The 22,169-nt window shown below is 39.0% G+C and overlaps 2 protein-coding genes across 2 annotated transcripts in view; one reads left to right on the top strand and one right to left on the bottom strand.

The window, feature by feature from the left end:
- The first annotated feature begins 2,050 nt into the window (after nucleotides 1–2,050).
- Nucleotides 2,051–2,998, top strand: LOC130874549 (olfactory receptor 10Z1). Its single transcript, XM_057769927.1, has one exon. The coding sequence runs from the start codon at nucleotides 2,051–2,053 to the stop codon at nucleotides 2,996–2,998; it is 948 nt and encodes a 315-aa protein (XP_057625910.1).
- A 3,192-nt stretch (nucleotides 2,999–6,190) lies between these two features.
- Nucleotides 6,191–22,169, bottom strand: part of Spta1 (spectrin alpha, erythrocytic 1) — a 71,891-nt gene continuing 55,912 nt past the window's right edge. Inside the window, exons 41-52 of the mRNA XM_057769928.1 lie at nucleotides 20,928–21,090; nucleotides 20,351–20,427; nucleotides 17,260–17,469; nucleotides 14,854–15,150; nucleotides 13,956–14,068; nucleotides 12,872–12,889; nucleotides 12,089–12,140; nucleotides 10,908–11,095; nucleotides 9,112–9,165; nucleotides 8,488–8,634; nucleotides 7,654–7,798; nucleotides 6,191–6,580 (exon numbers count right to left, since the gene is read on the bottom strand). Of these exons, the coding sequence (XP_057625911.1) occupies nucleotides 6,455–6,580; nucleotides 7,654–7,798; nucleotides 8,488–8,634; nucleotides 9,112–9,165; nucleotides 10,908–11,095; nucleotides 12,089–12,140; nucleotides 12,872–12,889; nucleotides 13,956–14,068; nucleotides 14,854–15,150; nucleotides 17,260–17,469; nucleotides 20,351–20,427; nucleotides 20,928–21,090 (1,590 nt within the window). The 3' untranslated portion in view covers nucleotides 6,191–6,454. The remainder of the gene's footprint in view (nucleotides 6,581–7,653; nucleotides 7,799–8,487; nucleotides 8,635–9,111; nucleotides 9,166–10,907; nucleotides 11,096–12,088; nucleotides 12,141–12,871; nucleotides 12,890–13,955; nucleotides 14,069–14,853; nucleotides 15,151–17,259; nucleotides 17,470–20,350; nucleotides 20,428–20,927; nucleotides 21,091–22,169) is intronic.

Genomic DNA, 22,169 nt, shown 5'->3' on the forward strand with positions numbered 1-22,169 from the left:
TCCATCGCTTCTCTCTGACTTTACCTTTCTTTCTCCCAGCATTCAGCCCATCATTCTAGTGTTGAACTCATGTTACCAGCTATTATTATGGCTTCCATTGCATCAGAGAGCAGAGCCATATTCCACAGCTGCACATACTGAAGAAATGAGTTTTGAGAATGTCAGTTGTATACACTGATTAACCTATCCTGACTTTGGAGACTTTAGGGGATTCATATTATTCAAAGGGTGGGAAGTGGATGTAAATCTGGATATAGAGCTTTCGGCTTTGTAGAAAAAGAAAGAAGATGAAAGTAGGCAATGTTACTTAAAAAAAAAAAGTAGCAATGAGCAAGGGAAAGATGAGGGTAAAGGAATGTATTGACATTCAGAGATCAGGATCATCTTCCCAATGGCCTTGAGGCTGGACATATTATGACATAAGTTGAAACAAACTCCTCAATTCACAATAAGAAAATGTAAGTTTCTGTTTTCTTATATTTTATAAATTTTACATTTTATCTATGGATTTGAAAGCACAATTTCCAAGTACTAGGATCTTGGATGAGTCATTTTAACTTTGCAGGACTCATTTCTTTGTCCAGAAAATGTAACTTAACCTTCTCTTCATTATTCTAAATTTTAAAAGAGATTTAGTATGTACAAATAATATATTTATTGTATCCTACATAAACAAATTATTGTGGCTTGAATCATGACCTAGCTTCTCTTTGTTCACATCCTCCTTCACTGCTTTCCCCAAAAGGATCACCCCAAATGATAATAAGCAGCACAATTAGATGTGTTTCCTGAAACAGCAACCACTGGGACCTTCGAACCCTCCGAGAGAAGCAGATACAATTCACCACCTGGGGCTGAAGTTGAGGAAGGAAGCATCCTGGTATCACTTGGAGACATCACGATGCTCAGAGTAGGTGCTTCTGAACTGGACCACAAGTCTTACTTTTGCAGAGCAGTCTTCTGAGAGCTGTCTATGGCATGGGTACCAAAAAGCAGGACTCGTTCCCACTGTGAACTTCTTCATGTGAGTGAAGACTCCCCCTTTCTCCCACAACACAGTCTGCTCTCATTCACGCCTTCGCTCACAGCAAATCTGGGGGTGGGAAATGAAGTGGTGCTTGATGGCTGATCATAGGTTGATAGACGGCTGATGATGGCTGATCTTTGGTTGATAGACAACTGATGCACAACCTTTGCTTTACCCCATTCTTCCTCCAGTGCTTTGCATGTTGGTGACATGAAAAAGAAATCTGCTCCACTCAGGGAGGGGGTTTTCACAGGAGCAGAATGTCTTGGGGGGAGTAATTGTATAGATACAATCAATTTAGATTGTGCAAGGTACTTAATCTATACTTACTAAACATAATTATCCCACAGTGTCTGAATAGATCAATCATTGTGTGAGATAGCAATGTTGAAGTATAAAACAGTAAATCTGTTTTCTAGTTCTACTTTGCTTTGACTTCAAAAAAGTTACCTCTGCTGACCTTTCTTGCCAAATATACAAAACATTTACAAATCCTTTCACCTCTACTGTACATTTTAGTAGGCAAAGTACTTGTGTTTGTCTAAATGTATATTCCCAGGTATACGGTCAGGATGAATGAATACATGGTGTATGTATTTTCAAACTTGCCTATATGTGAATACATGTGCATTCATTACAAAAAAAGGACAACTTATTTGCAGTGTGGTAATTAATTGAAGAGGTATAACATAGTTTGAGTGTGAAATGCATATATATGTTTGTGTGTGTTCCTATATTTGCCTAAATGTACTTAGACATATAGGAGTTTATGTTAATTTGAATGTAATGATTGGCTATCCATAACATACACAGACATGTATAGGCTGTACCTATATATGCTTGTGTCTAATGCAGTACATATTTTTCTAAAGTTTAATTACAGTATAAATCAGAGATTCTTTTGTGTGTGTGTTCCCAATAGGCACAAAGAGAAAAGAATCCATCTCACCTGCATCTAAAGAGGCCAGACGTCTACTGGCATGGTGGAAGAAATCAACAGAATTAGCAGGACTATCAATCAGAATGGCACAGAACAATGCCACCTGCTGGAGGGGCTTTGTTTTCCTGGGCTTCTCTAGCTTTGGGGACCTTCAACTTCTGCTGTTTGTCTTATTCCTCTCTTTGTATCTTGTCACCATCACCAGCAACGTCTTCATCATCATAGTGATCAGGCTGGACAGCCATCTGCACACACCCATGTATCTCTTCCTTTCTTTCCTGTCCTTCTCTGAGACCTGTTACACATTGGGAATCATCCCGAGGATGCTCTCTGGTCTGGTTATGGGGGGACAGGCTATTTCTTTTATGGGATGTGCTACCCAGATGTTTTTCTCTGCTTCATGGGCTTGTACCAACTGCTTCCTCCTGTCTGTTATGGGCTTTGACAGGTATGTGGCCATTTGTGCCCCGCTACATTATGCCAGCCGTATGAACCCCACCCTCTGTGCCCAGCTAGTGGGCACCTCCTTCTTGAGTGGATACCTTTTTGGACTAGGAATGACACTAGTCATTTTTCGCCTCTCATTCTGTAGCTCCCATGAGATCCAGCACTTTTTCTGTGATACACCTCCGGTGCTAAGTCTCGCCTGTGGGGATACAAGACTTAGCGAGCTGGGAATCCTCATCCTTAGCCTGCTGGTTCTCTTGGTTTCCTTCTTTTTAATTACCGTCTCCTATGCCTACATTCTGGTGGCAATCCTGAGGATCCCTTCCGCGGAAGGGCGGAGGAAAGCTTTCTCTACTTGTGCCTCACATCTCACGGTGGTCATTATTCACTATGGCTGTGCCTCCTTCATGTACCTGAGGCCCAAAGCCAGCTACTCTCTTGAGAGGGACCAGCTTATTGCTGTCACCTACACTGTGGCAACTCCTCTCCTCAATCCTATTGTTTATAGTCTGAGAAACCGCGCTGTGCAATCAGCTCTGAAAAATGCTCTCCAAGGGAGTTTACTGGGTAAAGGAAGAAAATAAAAGACACTCCCCTTTGTGTAAGCAGGTCCTAGACCAGGTTCAATCCAAGGGGCCAGATATTCCAAAATTTTGGCAAAACCGCTGTACCCCAAAGCCCACATCTCTCCTCTGCCTTTCCTCCCAGGATACTTGAAAGAACAAGACAGGATTTCCTGTTCTGGTCACTGTGCTCAACTTGTTTTGCTCAAAATCTTAATATTTCCCTTCCGTCTCATGAATGTCACTCCCAATTATCAAAATTCAACAAGTCGTAGAAATTTTCTTGATTCATTAAGATCATTACAAATTTCCCAGCTGAGCTAAATAAGGTGAGGGAACTTCAGTGTTTAAGATCAAGGCTGGGCTGTCAGAATCCAGGTACATTGGAGAGAACTGTAACATGATTATACAATGAGAGTGTTTGACCAATAATGTTCTTCTAATGTCTGAAACTCAGCATGCAACAGTCCAGAAAATTCAAGGCAGACAGAAGCCCTGCTGTTGTATTTTCTTCCCATGCCTCAACCTAGCCTTCATCTTTCTGACTTTGTTGTTGAGCTGTTTATTTTGCCAGCTCCACCTTCTACTTGTAGCATTATATATATGTTCTGCTGGGGGTTGTTAGGGATAAATAAAAATGACTTCTCACGGTGCCCCAGCAGGAGTGTGATGAATACAAGCTCCTCTGCTCACTGTGCTAAACTGGGTAGGTCACTTAACTTTTTCAGCTTCGACCTCATTTGTAAAACAGTTATCTCATACTTTTGTGTTGGTGGCTAAACATGTTACACACAGATAAAGAATTTATCAATATACTCAAGTCATAGTCATTTTTTAATAAATGTAACCTGTCATTTTTAGTAAGGGATGTCGGGTTTTAGTCCATAGAAATTTTTCTCTAGGTAAGGACCCATGAAGGCTTCATGCCTAAGGTAGTATATGACCATGTGTTGCAAGAGGGCCGCTTATTGGTTCCTGGTTGCTCGATCCTGAAACAATCACACAGATACTGTATTAATTAAATCACTGCTTGGTCCATTAGCTCTAGTTTCTTATTGGCTAACTCTTACATCTTAATTTAACCCATCTCCATTAATCTGTGCATCACCATGAGGTTGTGGCCTACCCACAAAGTTTCAGCGCATCTATCTCAGGTGGCAGCTCCATGACTTCTCCTGACTCTGCCGTCTTTCTCCCAGCATTCAGTTTAGTTTTCCCCACCTAGTTCTATTATACCCTATCAGGACAAGACAGTTTCTTTATTAACCAATCATATTCACAGCATACAGAGGGGAATCCCATATCAACCTTGTTCCTAAAGAATGGGTGGGACATTTCCTAAATGGACAAGGTTGTCAGGATCCATTCAGAGAAGATAACAGAGTAACAGAAGCTGGGTGATAAGGCACTGTGGGTATGTCACAGAGCTGACTGAGCTGTTCATAAAGGATGAAGCTTTCCAAGATGGGAAATGTGTTAGCAGGGGGACTTTTATTGTTGAGAATGGTCTTCAGTTGAACCCCTCACTTGAGATATGATTCTTTTGCCAAGTGGAGGACAGGGCACAGTAAATGAAGCAGAGAGGCATCTGTGTACTGAGTTAGAAAGATTAACCCATGAGCAGGGGGAAAAACGTTTTATCAGAGAGAAATAAGAAGCAAGGGAATGAGGGAAGAATCACAGCTGTCACCCTAGCAGGGAAGGATAGAAGCTGAAATAAGCTGGAGGCTGTGAGAAGCTAAGCTCCAGGTCCTCCAAACTTAACAAAGAGACGGAAATATGAGTGAATCAAGGAATGAATGTAGGCAGATGTTACAATTTTAAAACAGGAGTTCACACTCATTTTCGACAATTATGTCATATGCCCCAATTGTAAAGATTTTGATTATTTATAGTTAATTCAGATATTGGCAGACAATCATTTTCAGGGTTTGTTTTGATCGTGCTATTCCACTGAAGTTAATGTGGCTTAGGGAAAATATTATAAAAATACTTGAATGTCATTTTCAAATATCTTTATTTGTAATCAAAATTATTTTTTATTTTTTAATTAAAATTTTTCATTCATTGAATACATCAGCTACAGTTTCTCCTCCCTCCTCTGTTCCGAAAGGGCAGACCTCCCATGGGAGTTAACAAAGCGTGGCTTATCAAGTTAAGGCAGGACCAAGCTCCTCCCACTGTATCAAGGCCGAGCCAGGCATCCCAGCATGGGGAACAGGTTCCAAAAAGGCAGCTCAAGCACCAGGAACAGTTCCTGATCCCAGTGCTAGGCTAGGGGCCTACAGTTAGACCAAGCTACACAACTGTCACCCACATGCGGAGGGCCTCAATTGTCAGTCTAGAGTCCATGTACTCCCACAAGCTCAGGTCAGCTGTGTCTGTGGGTTCCCCTGCTATGATCTTGACACCCCCTTGCTGATACATTCTCTCCTCCCTCTTTTCAACTGGACTCCCAGAGCTTGGCCTAGTGCTTGTAACCAAGATTATTTTAACTGGTTTTTGTGGTAGGATGTTTTTCTAAAGATTGAGGAGGGTTAATTTCTATGCAAGTAAAAGAATTGAGACTTACTATGGTAATTAAGGGTCAATATTCACGGGTGAGAAACTTTTTGAGTGAAATGCTAACAGTTTTATGTAAAAGTTTCCTAAAAAATGTTATCTGCCCTGAAAAAAATGCTAGATATAGTATCATATGCTCTTAGATTTCCCTTCTCTTTAGTTCATAAATTCTGAACAATTTCCCTTACTCTTAGAAGAAGATAGAAATGAATAAATACAAGCACTATTTGTATCATATGAAGATGTAAGAGAATATTTGGGGATTTAGAAAACAAGAGGACCTCCTGATATGCCAGAATTGTGTGTTTCTCAGAGCAGAAACACCCATTCTAAGGGTAAAATGTGAAAACAGAAAGAAAAGTTTTGTGTTATCTTTATGTGCTCTGCTTCACAGAAAAAAATAAAATGATACACATTTTTATTTTCAAACTGTAAGAATTTACACATACTCCAAAGCTCCAAACTGTAAATCACCTTGAATTTTATTTGCTACTTTATTATTGCCTTTCTTCATAGTATAATTAACTATTTGTATTTAGTAATAATATGTTCCCCAAATGCAGAAGCACAATTTTAGTTAAATTTCCCCTTTAAAAAGAAATACTTTTGTAATCAGAATGCAGAAAAATCCTAAAGGTGTGCAGAACACACACACACACACGAAAAACTTTAGCACCCTAGTTAGAGGCTAGGTACATTCAAATAATCATATAGGTGTCTGTCCTCTCTCTGCAACATCCTCTTCAACTTGACAAATTTTAGATTTTGCAATAAATGTAAAACACACATACACACACATACACACAAAACACACATGCTCACAAAGCATTATCTTCTCTCCTACACCTGTCTGTGCTTCTTCTCCCTCAACATTTCCTGCCCCACTATAATTTATGATCCATAAGAATCTTTTTATCAGTTGCCAAAGAATGAATTGGTGAAGCCGACATAGTCGTAGCCAGCAGGTTGACTTCGACCCCGTGGGTCCATATATTGCTGCATATGTATGGTGCAGAACGACACTTGTTCTGGTGTGAGAGCCTGGAAAGAGAAAGACAGTTACAGAAATCCAGCACTAGTTCTCTGTGTGGGCTCCCTACCAATCCTAAACACAGGAGATGGGGAGTCTTCAGGAGAAGCAGCCTTGTTCCTATCACTCCCCTCTCTCATAAATTTATTACCTCCAATGAATAAAATGATTCATATTTCTACCCGACTCTTTCTAATATCTCCTTCTTTAATTGTTTTTGATAAAAATGAATCTATGCTGCATTATGTTCATTATGGTCTTTCAAACACAATTTATTATTGTTGATCTCCCCATCCCCAATTCTTTTCCTCTACCTTCCTGCCTGTCCAGTACCCTTCCATTCTCAGAAGTCCTCCTCTGTTCACATGTCGCGTGTGCTCTGTCAGGCCCCAATTCTGCCTCAAATCCTCTTTCCCCCTCTTTGGTTCTCCTTCTAGTTTCTTGGTCTATCCCTATTCACACCCACCTATAAACATGCTTACAGACAACATCATCTAGGGCTCCAGGGTGAGACAGACTATTACTCAGACTAGCCTTTCTGACTCCTGATTGTCACACTTAACACAATAATTTTTAAATTCATTAATTTTCTTGCAAGCTTTGGATTTTTTCTTATGACCCGTATGGTCCAATAAATTTCATACACACACACACACACACACACACACACACACACACACACACACACCTACTATATCTATATCTGAAAATGGATAATAGATAAAGGTAATTATATAAATACATATAATATCATATTTTCTCATTATCTATTCAGTAAACAACGGGCATCAAAAACAAATATTTCTATTATCTAAGTTAGGCTTATTAGGTAGAAATGATAATAAATTGTTGAAAAATTGAGTTGTAGGAATTGAACTGACTATAATAGCCAGTAGAAAACCTTTAGAAGTTTTTGATCTGGAGCAAGGTAAAAGATTTAACTGAAACAAGTGATACTCTGTTAAAGAGAAGGTCTGAAGCAATGCAGGAGGTACATGGGTGGGAGTTTACGGAGGAAATAGTCAAGGCTAAGGTGACTCAAACCAAGGTTACAGGGTCAGCACGGAAGAAGCCGCAATCTCACCTGTTTCATGTCCTCTTTGGTAATATAGGCCTTGCCCTCTGCCAGGGCTTGGAATCCACTTTCTATGTCATCACTGGTCTTGATGTTCTCTGACTCCTTGTCAATCAGGAATGATGTATAGTCCTCCAGAGAGACATAGCCTTTCCTGTAGGAGAAAGAGAGCAGGAGCTGAGCCTTCTGAAGGCAAGTGATGTGTATTCCTTCCATCCTGTGCAGTATCTCAGGGCCAGAGGGAAGTCAGAGCCTCTGTAGTTATCTTTCAAGCAGGCTCTCTGACACATGAGTTCTTGTCTCCACTTTGACCTCCGATTACCCTTTACAAAATCTCTGAGACCCCAGAAGTGTCTACACGACTCACCAGCCATGGTTTTTGCTTCATTTCCTATCGGTGACCAGATAAAAATCCCCTTTCCACTTCCATCTTTAGAATCAGAAAGAATTAGCTTCTTACTGCAGCCTGGTTCTGTCACATCTACCATTGGCACCCAATACTCCACCATAAACTGTGGGCTTCGAACTACTAATTTCTCCTTAAGAGCTCACAGAAAAGAGAGGATACTTATTTTCTAGATCTTCTCTCAGGAACAGCTGGAATTTACAGAATAAATATAATCACCAGTTGAGAAAACAGTAGAGCTTGGGATTGAGGCCAGCGCCATTTACTTCTAAGCCACCCCAATAAGTAAATAAGTAAATAAATAAATAAACAAAGCAAGCAAGCTTCCCAGTTGTCTTATTTGCTTATTTTCAAGTAAGTTAATTTAGTGTTTCATAGACCATTTCACTCTTCGTTCATCTCCAGTCAAGTCCCAACCCCTAACCTCTTCTTCTTACCTCCCTGGATCCACAGCATTCAGGAATTTCTCAAACTTGGGCTCTGGTTCACCTTCCTCTACCATAGGCAGGTAGTAATTGAGTCCTCTCAGGCAGGACCTGAACTCTTTATGAGTCAAACGCCCTGTCAAATTCTCATCAAAGTGTCTAAAGAACAAAAACATTTTTTTTTTCAAGCTCAAGAAAGATCCACGATAGAACAAAAAAAAGATCAGGTCCTGTTATATTGACTAGATCTTTAATGCATGCCATAAGATTGCTGGAACACAGAGCAGGGAATCTGTTTCTCTGAGTGCTTTGTTAATCCCAGTAAAAGGAGAACTAACATAAACAATTCATAGGCATCTCTCAAGTTTTAACCTTATAAACAGCTCAAATTCACAGAGAAAACGTATTCACTTAGTTGAGTAATGTTTTAAAGACATGTTTTACTTTCAAAATCCAGGATCGCACAGATTATTAAAATCAGATATTAAAAACTAATACTGATGCTGATTAATGTAACTAGATTAGATCTTCACTGAAGATACCATCAAGACACATAGAGGGGGAAGTTATTATTTGCAATCTTACTCTGAACTTTCTAGAATACTAAAGATCAACCAACTGTGAATTTATACTCACTTATATGTGGTGCTAAATTCTTTCAGTGTCTCTTCACTCACACCTATGGTGTCCCTAGATGGAAAAATATAAGTTAACTTTGGAAATGAAACAGGAAATGTCAAAGGTCTGCCATTGAAAGGTAGAGGGATTGTAATGAACAATGTACCATTTGAGTGATCTAGTTCAGGGATTGCCAAGCTATGCTCCAGGAGCCAAGTTCAGCCTCTTCTTGTTTATAAACAATCCATGTTTCTAGAACTGCTCTAACCATATATAGTTCCCCCCTGGGAAGGAGAAATAGACAATATCTACTGACAAAATTAGGAGCATGAGGGTCGGGTAGAAGGGAACGCAGAAAGGGAGGAGGAGGAGGAAAGAAGGGGAAGGGGAAGGGGAGGAGAACTTTCAAGTTTGAGATGGGGGAAGGACAGAAATTGAGAACAAGGAAAGACATAGTTTGATTGAGGGAGCCATTATGGGGCTAGCAAGAAAACTGGCACTAGAGAAATTCCCAGGAATCCACAAGAGTGACCCCAGTTAAGACACTAAGCAATAGTGGAGAAGGTGCCCAAACTGGCCTTGCAGTCAGATTGATGACTGTCTTAAATGTCACCATAGAACCTTCATCTGACAACTGATGGAGATAGGGACAGAGACCTGCATAGGAGCACTGGGCTAAGCTTCCAAAGTACAATTGAGGAATGGGAGGACTAAGAATATGACCAAAGAGGTCAAGACCATGATGGAGCTAATGGGAGCTCATCAGCTCCTGTCAGATAGGGAAGGAACTAGCATAGGACCAAGCTAGACCTTCTGAATGTAGGTGACGGTTGTATAACTGGGGCAGACTGTGGGGCCACTGGAAGTGGCATCAGAATTTGTCCCTGCTGCTTGTACTGGCTTTTTGGATCCCATTCTCTTTGGATGTATACCTTACTCAGTCTGGATATAGTGGGCAGGGCCTTGATCCTTCCTTGGAGCAATATGCACTCTGAGAAGTGAATGGGGTGGGGTTGGATGAGAAAGTTTGAGGGGATGAGAAGAGGGGAGTGGGAACTGGGATTGGTATGTAAAATGAAAAATGATAGTTTTTCTTTTTAAAAAAGAATGTTTTTAGCATTTCTTTATAGTTGAACACAATCAAAACAAAAATATTACATGAAGCATGAAAAACATGTGAAATTCAAATTTCAATGTCTACAAATAAAGTTTTATTGGAATACAGCCATGCTAATTCAGTTACGAATTTTCTTTGGCTGCTTTTCAGTACATTAGCAAAACTGAAAAGCTTCAACAGAAATTTAATAGTTCGAAAAGACTTAATTATTTATAATGAGGTAATTTACAGAAAATTACTGTCAATTTCTAATGTACAAAAAAAAATTTCAAAGATGATTCAGACATAAACCTGTGATGATAGGTTTAATTTATCTAGGAAAGATTAATTTCTTCCCTTATGTCTCATTAGTCCACAATTTGAAACTTCCATCCCAGATATTATATCTTCAGCATAATTTTATAAAAGGGAATGATTTTTTAAAAGATTAAAAGATGTTAAAGGAACCCTGAAAACTGGATGGAGGACATGAATGCCTAGAAAGACGATGTGTACACACACAGGGAGGGGTGCATCTCTTATTTCATAGTAGACCCTGGTACAAAGATAATTGACCCACTTGTTGAACAGAAAAGAGAGAATATTGGGATGGTAGGTAAATCTCGCATCTCGGAAGTGTCCTAAGCCCAGCCTAGTTAAGCTGCTGCATCTAAAACCACCTGCCCCTCGCCTTGCCCTGGGTTCAAACCATCATTACTTGGCCTGGATCTGTTGCTCCAGATTGTGTTGCATTCGCATCCCCAGCTGGTGCAGCTGATCCCACTGCTGGGCCAGTCCAATGGTGCTGTATTTGATGTCAAGGATCAAGGCCTCTTCCATTTTGTCCCCAAGGTTTTCAATCGTAGTCAGATGTTTTTTCATTGCCTGGATCTCTTTTTGCTTCCTCTGGGAAAAAGACAAAGAAGGGAAGCAGTCAATCATGCCAGCAGTTACAACCTAAAAGGTAGGGAAAAGGGACTGAATTTCCCAAATTCGTTCATCTTCAAAGGTCTTCTTATTCTCTATGAAGCATGAGCAACTCAGGAAAACTACTTCACGTCCACAATCATCCCTTTGTTAAACAGTAGAAAATCTATAAGAGATGATGTCTGTCATCTTGGAACTCAGACACCACCAGGTCTAGTCATTGTACTATGAATTCTCTCCATCATTCACTGGGGCTGAGCTCTCTGGTTCATCTAATGCTCTCAGTGTATCCACTTCCTAGACTCCCTCATCGTCAGCGATGATGGCTTGATGTTACCTTCCAAGCACATTATGTAAAAATTTTCTACATTTTCTACATTCTAACAAAGGGGAAATGTTCAGCAAAGAGTGAATGGAAAAAGTGACTCTCAAGGATGGGTGAAAACTTCAGTGATATAAAGCAGACCAACTCTACCTGACATCTTATTTTTCTCTCATTAGGAAAAAGTTATATTTAACTATTTTTTATGCTGGAAAGAGGCAATAAAGCATACAAGACTGAGAAATACTCCTTAAAATCACTGCTTCCCTCAGTTGGAAAGAGAAGATTTACATTTAGTTATATCATCTGGCTACATCAAATAATAGAAATGTATTGATGCGCCAGGTTATAGGCTAGAAACATGTACATTTGCTCGTTTAGTTAAGTATATCTGCAATATTTAATGTATATATTAGCTCGGTTTTATTGTTGCAGAAATTGACACTCAAAGATTGAATTAAACTGAGGCCTGTATCAATAATGTGGTGGCCTATAGTTAAAATGCAAATGGGCATGAGTAGGACTCCAACCTTGGTTTTAACCTTAGGTAACCTCTACCTAAAATATCACTGGGTTGCTTCTATGTGGTTTTCCCTGTGCTTTTTAAAATTCAAGCCATGTCTTCTGCTAGCTAACAAAACATTACTCACTTTATTTGCTTCGAGCTGGGATTCCAGAGTTCCTGTTTCCTTGAGCAATGATCTAATTAAGAATCAAAAGAAAACATTATTTGTTATAACAGAAATCCATAATTCACAGACCCATTAGCTCAAAGCCTCTGCAGTTCATTGCTTCTGTTTCTTTAAAATGACACAGGCTCCATAAAATAAAGTTTCACGGAGCTTGATTTTAATAAACAAGCCTTCTGTCTGTCTATCCTTACGTTGAAAAGGAACTTAAAGCCAGCCCTAGTTTTCTGGGTTTACAAGAGGTGTCACATGTCTTTCTTAGTTCTACTCTCAAATGTAGTTATCCCTTGGTATCCTTGGGGAGCTCTATGGTGATCAACATAATGGATGTTGCAGTTACAAAATGGAAATGTGGCATGCAGTATGGGTATATAATCTTTATAGCTTATAATACCTGATGCAGTTTAAATAGTTGTTATGTACTTTAAAGAGAAAGATGACAAAAAATAATGTTTATATATTCAGTAGAGAGAGTTTTTCTGAGCATTTTCAGTCCATAGTTGGTTGAACATATAGACACAATTCTCCATGGATATGAAGGTTTTACATGTAAGACGTGTGAGAGAGGTACCACCTACTATGGGTGCAGGACTAGGAGAAAATATGACTTTTTATTCTGCCCCCCATCTTTAATTAGGAACTGCCAGATTATGATGAGATAGGATACTTCAGCCCCAAAGTTTCACTAACCAGTTATTGGAGGACAACATAATAAAATAAACACAATTACAGAAAAATACTGACCCATCCAGAAAGTAAGCCCTGGACATGATGGACCGGAGGATGAATCATGAGAAGAAAGAAGGAAAACATATGTTAGCACACATAATAATTCTATTTCTTCATGTTGATGAAACATTTTAGGTCTGTTTTGGTCACATAATAGGAACCCATCCATCTATATGCTGCTTCCAAAACCTCTGGTACTTTGGGAAACTCAGAGACTTTGTGAAGTTCTCCCTCTTGGGACAAAGCAATCAGTATGCTAAATCTCTAGCACACACTACAGGGTAATGTAGGAACCAAAACCAGGGGCAAAAGGGGGATGCTTTGATTCATACAGCCTCAGTCAGATGTATGTTTTTAGATAAAATGCAATTTTTCTTCTTCTTTTGTGTAGAAGCATTAATTATGGATCATCCATCCAAAACACTATACTTCAAAATATCACATTACTAACCTACTTAATGGGCATAGTCTTCATACTTTGGCCATTTGTTCTAGCACAGTATACTTTTTTATGTATCCCTTTTCCAGGTCATTTACTCAGAAGATGTGATACACATCATCTTTACATACATCTTGCACATAATAAATGAAATTAGGCTATATTATAGTACTCCACTTTCATTATGGCTTTAGTTGGCAGGCAACGTAATGGCTTGGTATTAGATGTTCACCGTAGATTCTGTTTTTGGTCTTGTCAATAAGTACATCTGTGACCTTGAGTAAGACAATCTTTCTACTTGAACTTTCCACACTTTTAAACAGAGGAAATAAGATACATTCTGCACTTTTCAAGGTTGGTCTGACAGTTAAGTACATAATGGCTCTTGAAGTACTTTATAAAGTGCAATGTGGCATACAGTCACAGGACTATTGTGTTGAAGTATAAACATACACAATAGGAGAGGAAGTATGAGTATCAAGAAGAAAATAAAAAGGGCGGGTGAGAATAATGGACAAAATATGGGATTGTGAAAGCAGATAAACAGAATCAAAATATGGCCATAGGGACAGAGGACATACTCCTTCCTTCTGCCACATATGTTATCCCTATCGAAAACACTATATGTGGGGATCTTGGTATGAAGAAAGCACAGCATACCTGGTCTCCTGGATCCACTTTAGGAAGTCACTGGCTTTCTGCTCAAACTCCTGGCACATTTCAAAGTTCTGGATCTGCCTAGCCTCTTCTTTCTTTAACTCCTGTTCCCGCTCCTATAAGCAACAAAGAGCAGAGCCGATTCACATAGAAGGAATAATTTTTTTTTATAAAAGAATCACTTTGTAGGTATAGGTACACATCTCTATTCCAAAGTGAACCTGTCTTCCACAGGTACACATCGATGTGCCCTGTCTGTCTGTCTGTCTGTCTGTCTGTCTGTCTGTCTGTATCTATCTATCTATCTATCTATCTATCTATCTATCTATCTATCTATCTATCTATCTATCTATCTATCTATCTATCTATCATCCACCTATATGCCATCTGTTATCTATCTATCTATCTATCTATCTATCTATCTATCTATCTATCTATCTATCATACACCTATATGCCATCTGTTATCTATCTATCTATCTATCTATCTATCTATCTATCTATCTATCTATCTATGTATCTATCTTCTATGTATGTATGTATATATGTATGTATGTATGTATGTATGTATGTATGTATGTATGTATCTATCTATCTATCTATCTATCTATCTATCCACCTACCTATTATATTCTTTTGCTTACTTCAGTCATTTTTTATTTTTCCACAAACTCCAAGACAACAAACCATAAGATATACTTATTGTGACAGAGATGTGTGTGTGTGTGTGTGTGTCTGTGTGTGTGTATCCAGTTTTCCTTAGATAGTTTTGGTTCTTGACTTCTGCCACAGGGTAACTAATGACAGCATTCCCCTCTTTTCCCTAAGACCTCCAAATTCCACATAGGTTCACTGGTCATGTTTCCTATAGCAGAAGAAGACTGGGTTGTCCCCCAAGATACCTTGATGATGTCAGGCAGGTGCTTCCAGATCCTGTCCAGCACCTCCACTGTTAACCAGGTATAAGGACTGCTTGGTTGATTTAAGGCTTTAATCTGCTGGTCTAGCTTCACTAAATGGTTGAAGTCTTCTTGAGCCCCAGCTAGAGAGGCCAAGAAGGCCTCGTGTTCCTTTTGCAACTGCCGAATCTCATTCAGGGAGACACAGTGCACAGGCTCTGACAAGTCCTCTTCAGCATTCTCACACCAGTTGTTGAAGGCTGAAGCCTTGTGTGCAAATTCCATGAATAGCTCCTCAGCCTACAGAGAAAAGACACCCTCATTGCTTCTGATAGTGTCCCTCAAGAGAAGAGACTATTGAGGATAAAAATATTGTCTTCAAATACTTGCAGAGCAGCAATCTGAATTTGTGAGACTGAAATTAGCAGGGATGCTGTGATAAGGTGAGATGGATATAAGTTAGAGGAACTACCAGGGTTTAGCTTTTTCTCATTGTGAAATTCTCTACAGATGAAGAGAGACTGGCTCACAATGTTATTTTACCTCCGTGACTCTGAGGGAAGCAATGGTAGTTTCAATCACCTTATTTCTTCTTTGAAAGTCTTTATCACAGTCCTACCTGGCATGGGATACACTTAGAAAGAGTTATAAATGACAATCAAAGAGAATGACTGATACAAACCAAACAACTCTGTTCTATCCTTTACCCACTCCCTCTTTTTCCCCTTCAACTTTTGTAGATGGTTTACCAATACAATTCTTTGACAGCACCAAGTCACTTTCCCACCTTCCTTTACAAACCTTGTGATCTCATGATGCCTTTAAATTTTGAAAGTCATGGATTAAACCCATCTTCTACACATTGACCTACTTCCCATGCATGACCTCCATGCTCCTACACTGTTGCCCAGAGCTACCCACATGCTCAAAGGATGCTAAATTTATGTGACTGGGAGACAGAAAAAACATAGACAGCTCCAAACAAGAAGTGATAAGGAATAATTCTATATCAAAAGTACACTATGGATTTTTAACTCAACATGATGTCTGCATGACTTGTCTGAGCAATTATGAAAATAAATTTTCTTCTTCCAATTTAAACTAGCTAGAAGAAAAATTTTCTAATTAGAGAAAGTGATTATCCTACACTAATTTAAGTAATTCATATGTTAAAATAAACACAAAGAAAATGACTAAGATTTATAGACCATTTCATGTTTTATTAGGAGTAGTATAGATTGATTAAATATTTATAATAAAAACTTAAAACATATTTTGTTATTCAAAATTAAGCAAAACTGAGTAAGAAAGTCAAGTAACTTTCATTGTTGAATGTATATATGCACAGAAAGCTGCCAATGTAATTGTTTTATATTTTCACTTAAGATTTATTTCTGCTGTGTATATCCTTTAATAGAGTAGGGATTAACTAGGGGTTGAGACTTTGTGAGTTTCCCTGCATTACATTATCTTCAAGTACAGTTGCTTCTCTCATCTAGAAATAGTAATATCACTGACTGTTCTGAATCAGTTTTTCTATGGTGCTGAAGACCAAAACCAGGGCTTTGTGCATACTAGGCTAGTGTCCTACCACTGACTTATGCACTGGGATTCACTACCAGTCTTTAAATTCTTTGACAGAATCTTGCTATACAATCCAGTCTGGCCTAGAACTCTTGATCCTTTTGATTCTGCCTGAGTCAGAAATCTGGAATTTTTGGCATGCACAACCACATCCAGCTTGGCATTTTTTTTATTGTTGATATGCCTTATGATTGTCATTTAATATGCCTCAGAGGTTACTATTGGAAAGAACACTTTATAGACTCTTATATCTACCAGACCACTGCATTCCTAGATCCATTATCTCATCTAATAGGAAGAACTCAGAAAAGCAGAAGGGATGAAAACGTCTTCCTGTCTCTTAAAAGGGCAGAACAAGGTAACACACTCAAGGACGCCCTCCTAGTCAAGGGGATACCCTGAGAACATGTTTTACAGCTACCTTTCCAGTGACCCTTTTATCTATGTTAGAGAAACATACAGAACTTGCTTCTGTGATAGTTATAGTTTTGTGTATAAAGGCTTTCCACACTCTGGTTCTATCCACCTCTCCCACTGTATGTGGCTGGCTTCCAGCCTAAGTCAACTATAAAATCTCTTAAACCATTGAAAACCAAACAAAAAGACTTTCTATTCATTCTAAGAAAATTAATTCCTTTTTGTTCAATAATAATGTTTTGTTGATCATTTTCTTTGTCCTGAAATGTCTATAAATTTTTCAAATTAGGTTTCTAGTCATTGTGTCTGAATTCTCTGGCTAATAACCAGATAATTGAGACCCTATCATACTTCATTGCATTTCCTTTTCACCTTACTCTGTTTTTGTTCCTTTCCCCCCTTTCTCACCTTCTGTAAAGGCAGCTGCTTCTCTAGTAGTTTCTGCCTGTGAACTTTAGAGGCTTCCAGCAGTTGCTCCCAGTGCTTCAGCAAGGCTTCATGTCGCTCTTCAATGGCTTTGCTTTGACTGTGCTCAGCAGCCACAAGCTGGTCCTTCAGATCGGTGATTTCAGAAAGTCGTTCTTGCTGGAAGCTCTGAAGACTGGCATCCAGCGTGTCCTTAGAAGATAAAAACAGAAGCAATGAACAGGCTCAGTGATGCATCCAAAGGACCACGCACATCTGTGCCCTAACAGACTTTTATCGTGGTTAATGTCAATTGTTAACTTGATAGGGTATGTTTAAAAAAATGTGGTTAGAAAGTGGTCTGAGGACAAAAATTGTAATTTTGAGAATAAATATCTGAATTTGGAATTATGGTTAAGTACTAGTGTGTGTGTGTGTGTGCGTGTACGCACACACATGTGTGTGTATATATACATATTTGTGATTATATAGTAGGAATAAAATTGTTAAGGGGATGGAACATGATGAGATATTTCAAATATTTACAATTAAAATGAGATTCTTCTTATAACATACATATGTTCTAAGATTTTTTTACATTGTTACACTCTACTCTTAGAGTAGAGGCAGTACACTGTTAGGGGCTTTGGGTACATAAACTCAAAAAAGCTCTGTACATTCTGGTTACAGAAATTAAATTTTTGCAGAAATGTTAATATCAAAGTCACAAAATTCAGGACTACTAAGTGAATTTTAACAGAGTGACTTGCATCAGAACACTTCTATTTTCCTCATCCTTCTCCTCCTCCTCTTCTTGTCTCTTTTTTTTTTTAATACAAGTTCTCACTAGGTAGCACTTATTGGCTGGAGTGTGTCACTATGAATATCAGGCTGACCTCAAACTAATACACATGTAGACATGTGCTGCTATGGGACAATGGTCTTGTACCCTGTGAGTTGTATTGTTTTACTAAAACGACAATTAGCTAGTATCCAGGCAGGAAAATATAGGCAGGACAACCAGGCAGGAAGTAGAGGTGGGACAAAGAGAACAGGAGAATTCTGGGAAGAGGAAAGAGTCAGTCTGCAGTCGAGACACAGAGGAAGCATGATGAGGATGCCACACTGACAAAAGGTACCAAACCATGTGGCTAACACAGAAAAGAATTATGAGTTAATGTAAGATATAAGAGTTAATAAGAAGCTTGAACTAATAGGCCAACCAGTTTATAATTAATGTAAGCTTCTGTGTGTTTCTGTGGGATTGAATGGCTGCAGGACTGAGTGGGACAGAAATCTCTGTCAACAATGTGCCCTCATCTGCCTCCCTCTGCCTATTTCTGTCTATGTCTCTCAAGTGCTGGGATTAAAGCCTAGCACCTTAGACTAATTTCCCCTTTGAGAATAATTAAAAATTTGATTTTTATCTATTTTATTATTTATGTGTGTGGTATTTTATCTGCACGGATGCCTTCAGAGACCTGAAGAAGGCATTAGGTCTTTTTGAACTGGAATTTCAAATAGTTGTTACCACCATGTGGGAGCTGGCAATTAAACCCAGGTCACCTGGAAGGGTAGTCAGTACTGTTAACTGCTGAGCCATCTCTCCAGCCCTTCTGAGATCAATTTCAAAATTATCAAAACATTTATTATTTGAGTAGACTCAGAATATAACTGAAGTAGTTACAAATGGAGGGCCTATGATGCCTGAAAGGAAGGGTATTGCAGCGATGTCAATATACACTCCACTTTTCCCTTCCAAGAATAAGCTGAGCAGGGTGAGACATTCACAGGACAGCACCTTTGAGCCTTTGCAATCACATGCCATTAAAAGGACAGAAATAGCCATTCTGGGGAATTGGAGCATCCAGTTTGGCAGATGCTATAGAAAAAGAATTGCAAGATTGTAGAGTCATTATTCCTCTGCATTTTAATATCAAGGCACTTTAGATGCCAAAACTGAGCAGGTGGTGTCCTAGGAGTCAAGCAGAAATTATATGAACAACCTCAGATGCTAGGCATGATCGTCCGAGAGCTGACTTCAGGATCTACCAAGCAGATGCTCTACTTAAAGTGCTTAGGAAAAGGAGCAAATGAGGTGTGGAAATCTTTACTCAGAGGATATATTTTGTATCCTTTTAATTCATGACCAAAAAGTAGAGAGTTTGGTGGAGCAGGTGTTAAACATCAAATGAAATTTGTGAATTAATTCGCTTGAATGTAATCAGATTTACCTTTCCAACAAAGCAATAAATCAGGAAGTAGCATGGTATTCAAAAATATATTATTTATTAAAGACACCATGTGAAAGGCTTCATCCTCTATGCAATAATGATGCTTTGGGTTCTTTAAGAGATAGTACTGAACAAGAGGTCCTTAGACCACTTGAACCAATGTGCACTGGAGAGATTTGCGTTGCTCCAGTATCTTTCCTACTTCCTTTATAACCTCATCCTTCCTCCCATGATCTTTCCATTTGCCAAGAAACCCTGTTTCTTGTACTGTTTGAACTAACAGCATTATACTAGGACCGAAATACTCTTTTTAAAACAAGCTATATGTGCACTTATTGGAAGATTGAACTCTTGTATTCTGTCTGTGTGGGAGTGTTTATATGTGTGTGTCTATGTCCATGCTGAGGCTATAGTTTGACATTAGGTGTTTTCCTCGTTTCTCTACATTGTCTTTTCTGAGAGAAGATTCTCTTGTTGAACGCAGAAGCATACATTTCCTACATCTTTCTGTCTGCCTCCCAGGGCTAGTGCTGGGTCTGATCTCAGGTCCTCACGTTTGTGAAGCAAGTAATTTACCCACTGAGACATCATCTCAGCCCTAATCGAACAGTTAATTATGGCAACAAAATGGCCTAATTACAGAAATTAGTAGCATACACAAATGGAGAAAATTAAAAAAGTCAAAAGCTGACTTTGACAAAATTCAAGATGACAAACACCTTGAGCAAGGCCTCGAGGGGATGGAGATAGATAGATAGATAGATAGATAGATAGATAGATAGATAGATAGATAGATAGATAGAGCACATTATATGCAAATTGAATTATAAATATTGGCCTCCCTGGCATCTTTCTCTCACATGCTTTGCTAGGAGTGTGAGGAAGGCAGTGAGGTCTGCACCGTTGGTCTTGGTCTTCAGACTTGCTTCCTTCTCACCTAAAAAACAAGGAGTCAGGAGGGAATATTAGATGATTATTTGTAGTAGTCAGTGAGAATGCTCTCTCCTTCTCAGAAAAGGTGACTCTGGAATACACATGCAGTGGGAAGAATGGCTCTGTCCTTAGAATAAAACTGAGACTGCTAAGTGCGGAAGAAACACTGAATCATGGAATAAAGAAAAATTGAAGATTGTTCATGAATTACCAACAAATAAGCATATAATGCCATTTCTTTCCTAGGAGATTTTGTGGAGGATTTTCCTTCCCGAATCATACATGAATTTACCAGTCCCTAACAACTGTGTTCTCTGGGTTTATAACACTTGATTCTCTAACATTGTGTATGTGTGCATGTGTGCACATGCACACATGTTTGTAATTGTGTCCAAAACGACTAAAAATGAGTAGTTTATCTCATTTCCTGAGATAAAAAAATCCAGAGACCATTCTTCAAATAGTATGCTTTGAATCAAGGATGGCAGCCCCAGCATCTCATACCTATCCATGATTCCACCACATCTGCCTTCCAGTTAAACTGCTGGAAGGCATGGTCATCATCCAGTTGTGACTTCCAAGCAGCTAACGCCTTGGCCAGAGAAGTTGCGTTTTCATTCAAAATTTGGATCTTGGTAGAAACCTTATCCTTGTTTTGAGTTTCCTCCTGTGATACCAAGGTTGAAAGAAGGAGTTAGGCAGACATGCTGAGGGGCTAGAAAAGTGATACTTTGGTACCAGTAAAAAGCTCTCAATTCCTTTTCCAAAACCCCCAACTACTATACTATAGGTCTACTGTTATTATTCAAGAATAATATTTCCATTTAGCATTTGGACAATAGTGACATATTTGTTTACTCAAGTGTGATTTAATTTATGAAGCTTCTGGAAGACACAGAGTAATCTCCATTTAAGGGATCAATGAGACGTTGTAAGGATAATACAAGCAAAAAAAGACTTGCAAATTATTAGGAGGTTCTCATGTTGTCTTCTTCTCAAGAAATCTAGCAGACAATGAATTTAAGGCTCTTGGGATACTCTATGGATGTATGGGCTAGTTTTATGTCAACTCAACACAAGCTAGAGTCACTTGGGAAGAGGTAAATTGAATTGAGTAAATGTCACACCCAAATTGCCCTGTGGGTAAGTATGTGGGGGTATTTTACTGATTGATGATTGCTGATAGGTGTGAGAGGGCCAAGGTCATTGTGGGCAGAAAACAGGCTAAGAAAGCCAAGGGGGGCAAGCTAGTAAGCAGCATTCCTTCATGGCCTCTTTTTCAGTTTCCCCCTCCCAGTTCCTGCCCTGCTTGAGTTACTGCCTGGAATTCCCTCAGTGATGGGCTGTTAACTAGAAGCATACAATGAACTAAACTCTTTACTCCTCAAGCTCTTTTGCTCCTGGTATTTACCACTGCAATGGAAATCCTAACTAATATAGTAGTCAGAACTAGTTTTAAGATTTACAGTGATTGGAAAAGATTCAACAATGTATTTTTATGGAAATCTGAAAGGGGAACATATAAGGACTTTAAAAATTAATTTTCAGAAAATACCAATTGAGTGGGCAACAGGCTGATGGAGAAAACAACTGAATTCGCCTTTGGAGAGGCTAATAAAATTCTGTGTTATGGGCTGAGCATGGTTGAGCACTTCTTCAAGTCCAGCATTTAGGAAGCAGAGGCAGAGACAGAAACAGAGCCAGGCAGAGTTCTGTGGATTTAAGGCCACCCTGGTCTATACAGCA

This window comes from Chionomys nivalis, chromosome 5, assembly GCF_950005125.1.
Source record: "Chionomys nivalis chromosome 5, mChiNiv1.1, whole genome shotgun sequence".
Lineage (NCBI taxonomy): Eukaryota > Metazoa > Chordata > Mammalia > Rodentia > Cricetidae > Chionomys > Chionomys nivalis.

Coding starts and splice junctions, on each gene's coding strand:
- LOC130874549 (XM_057769927.1), top strand. CDS start 2,051: ATGGCACAGAACAATGCCACCTGCTGGAGGGGCTTTGTTTTCCTGGGC.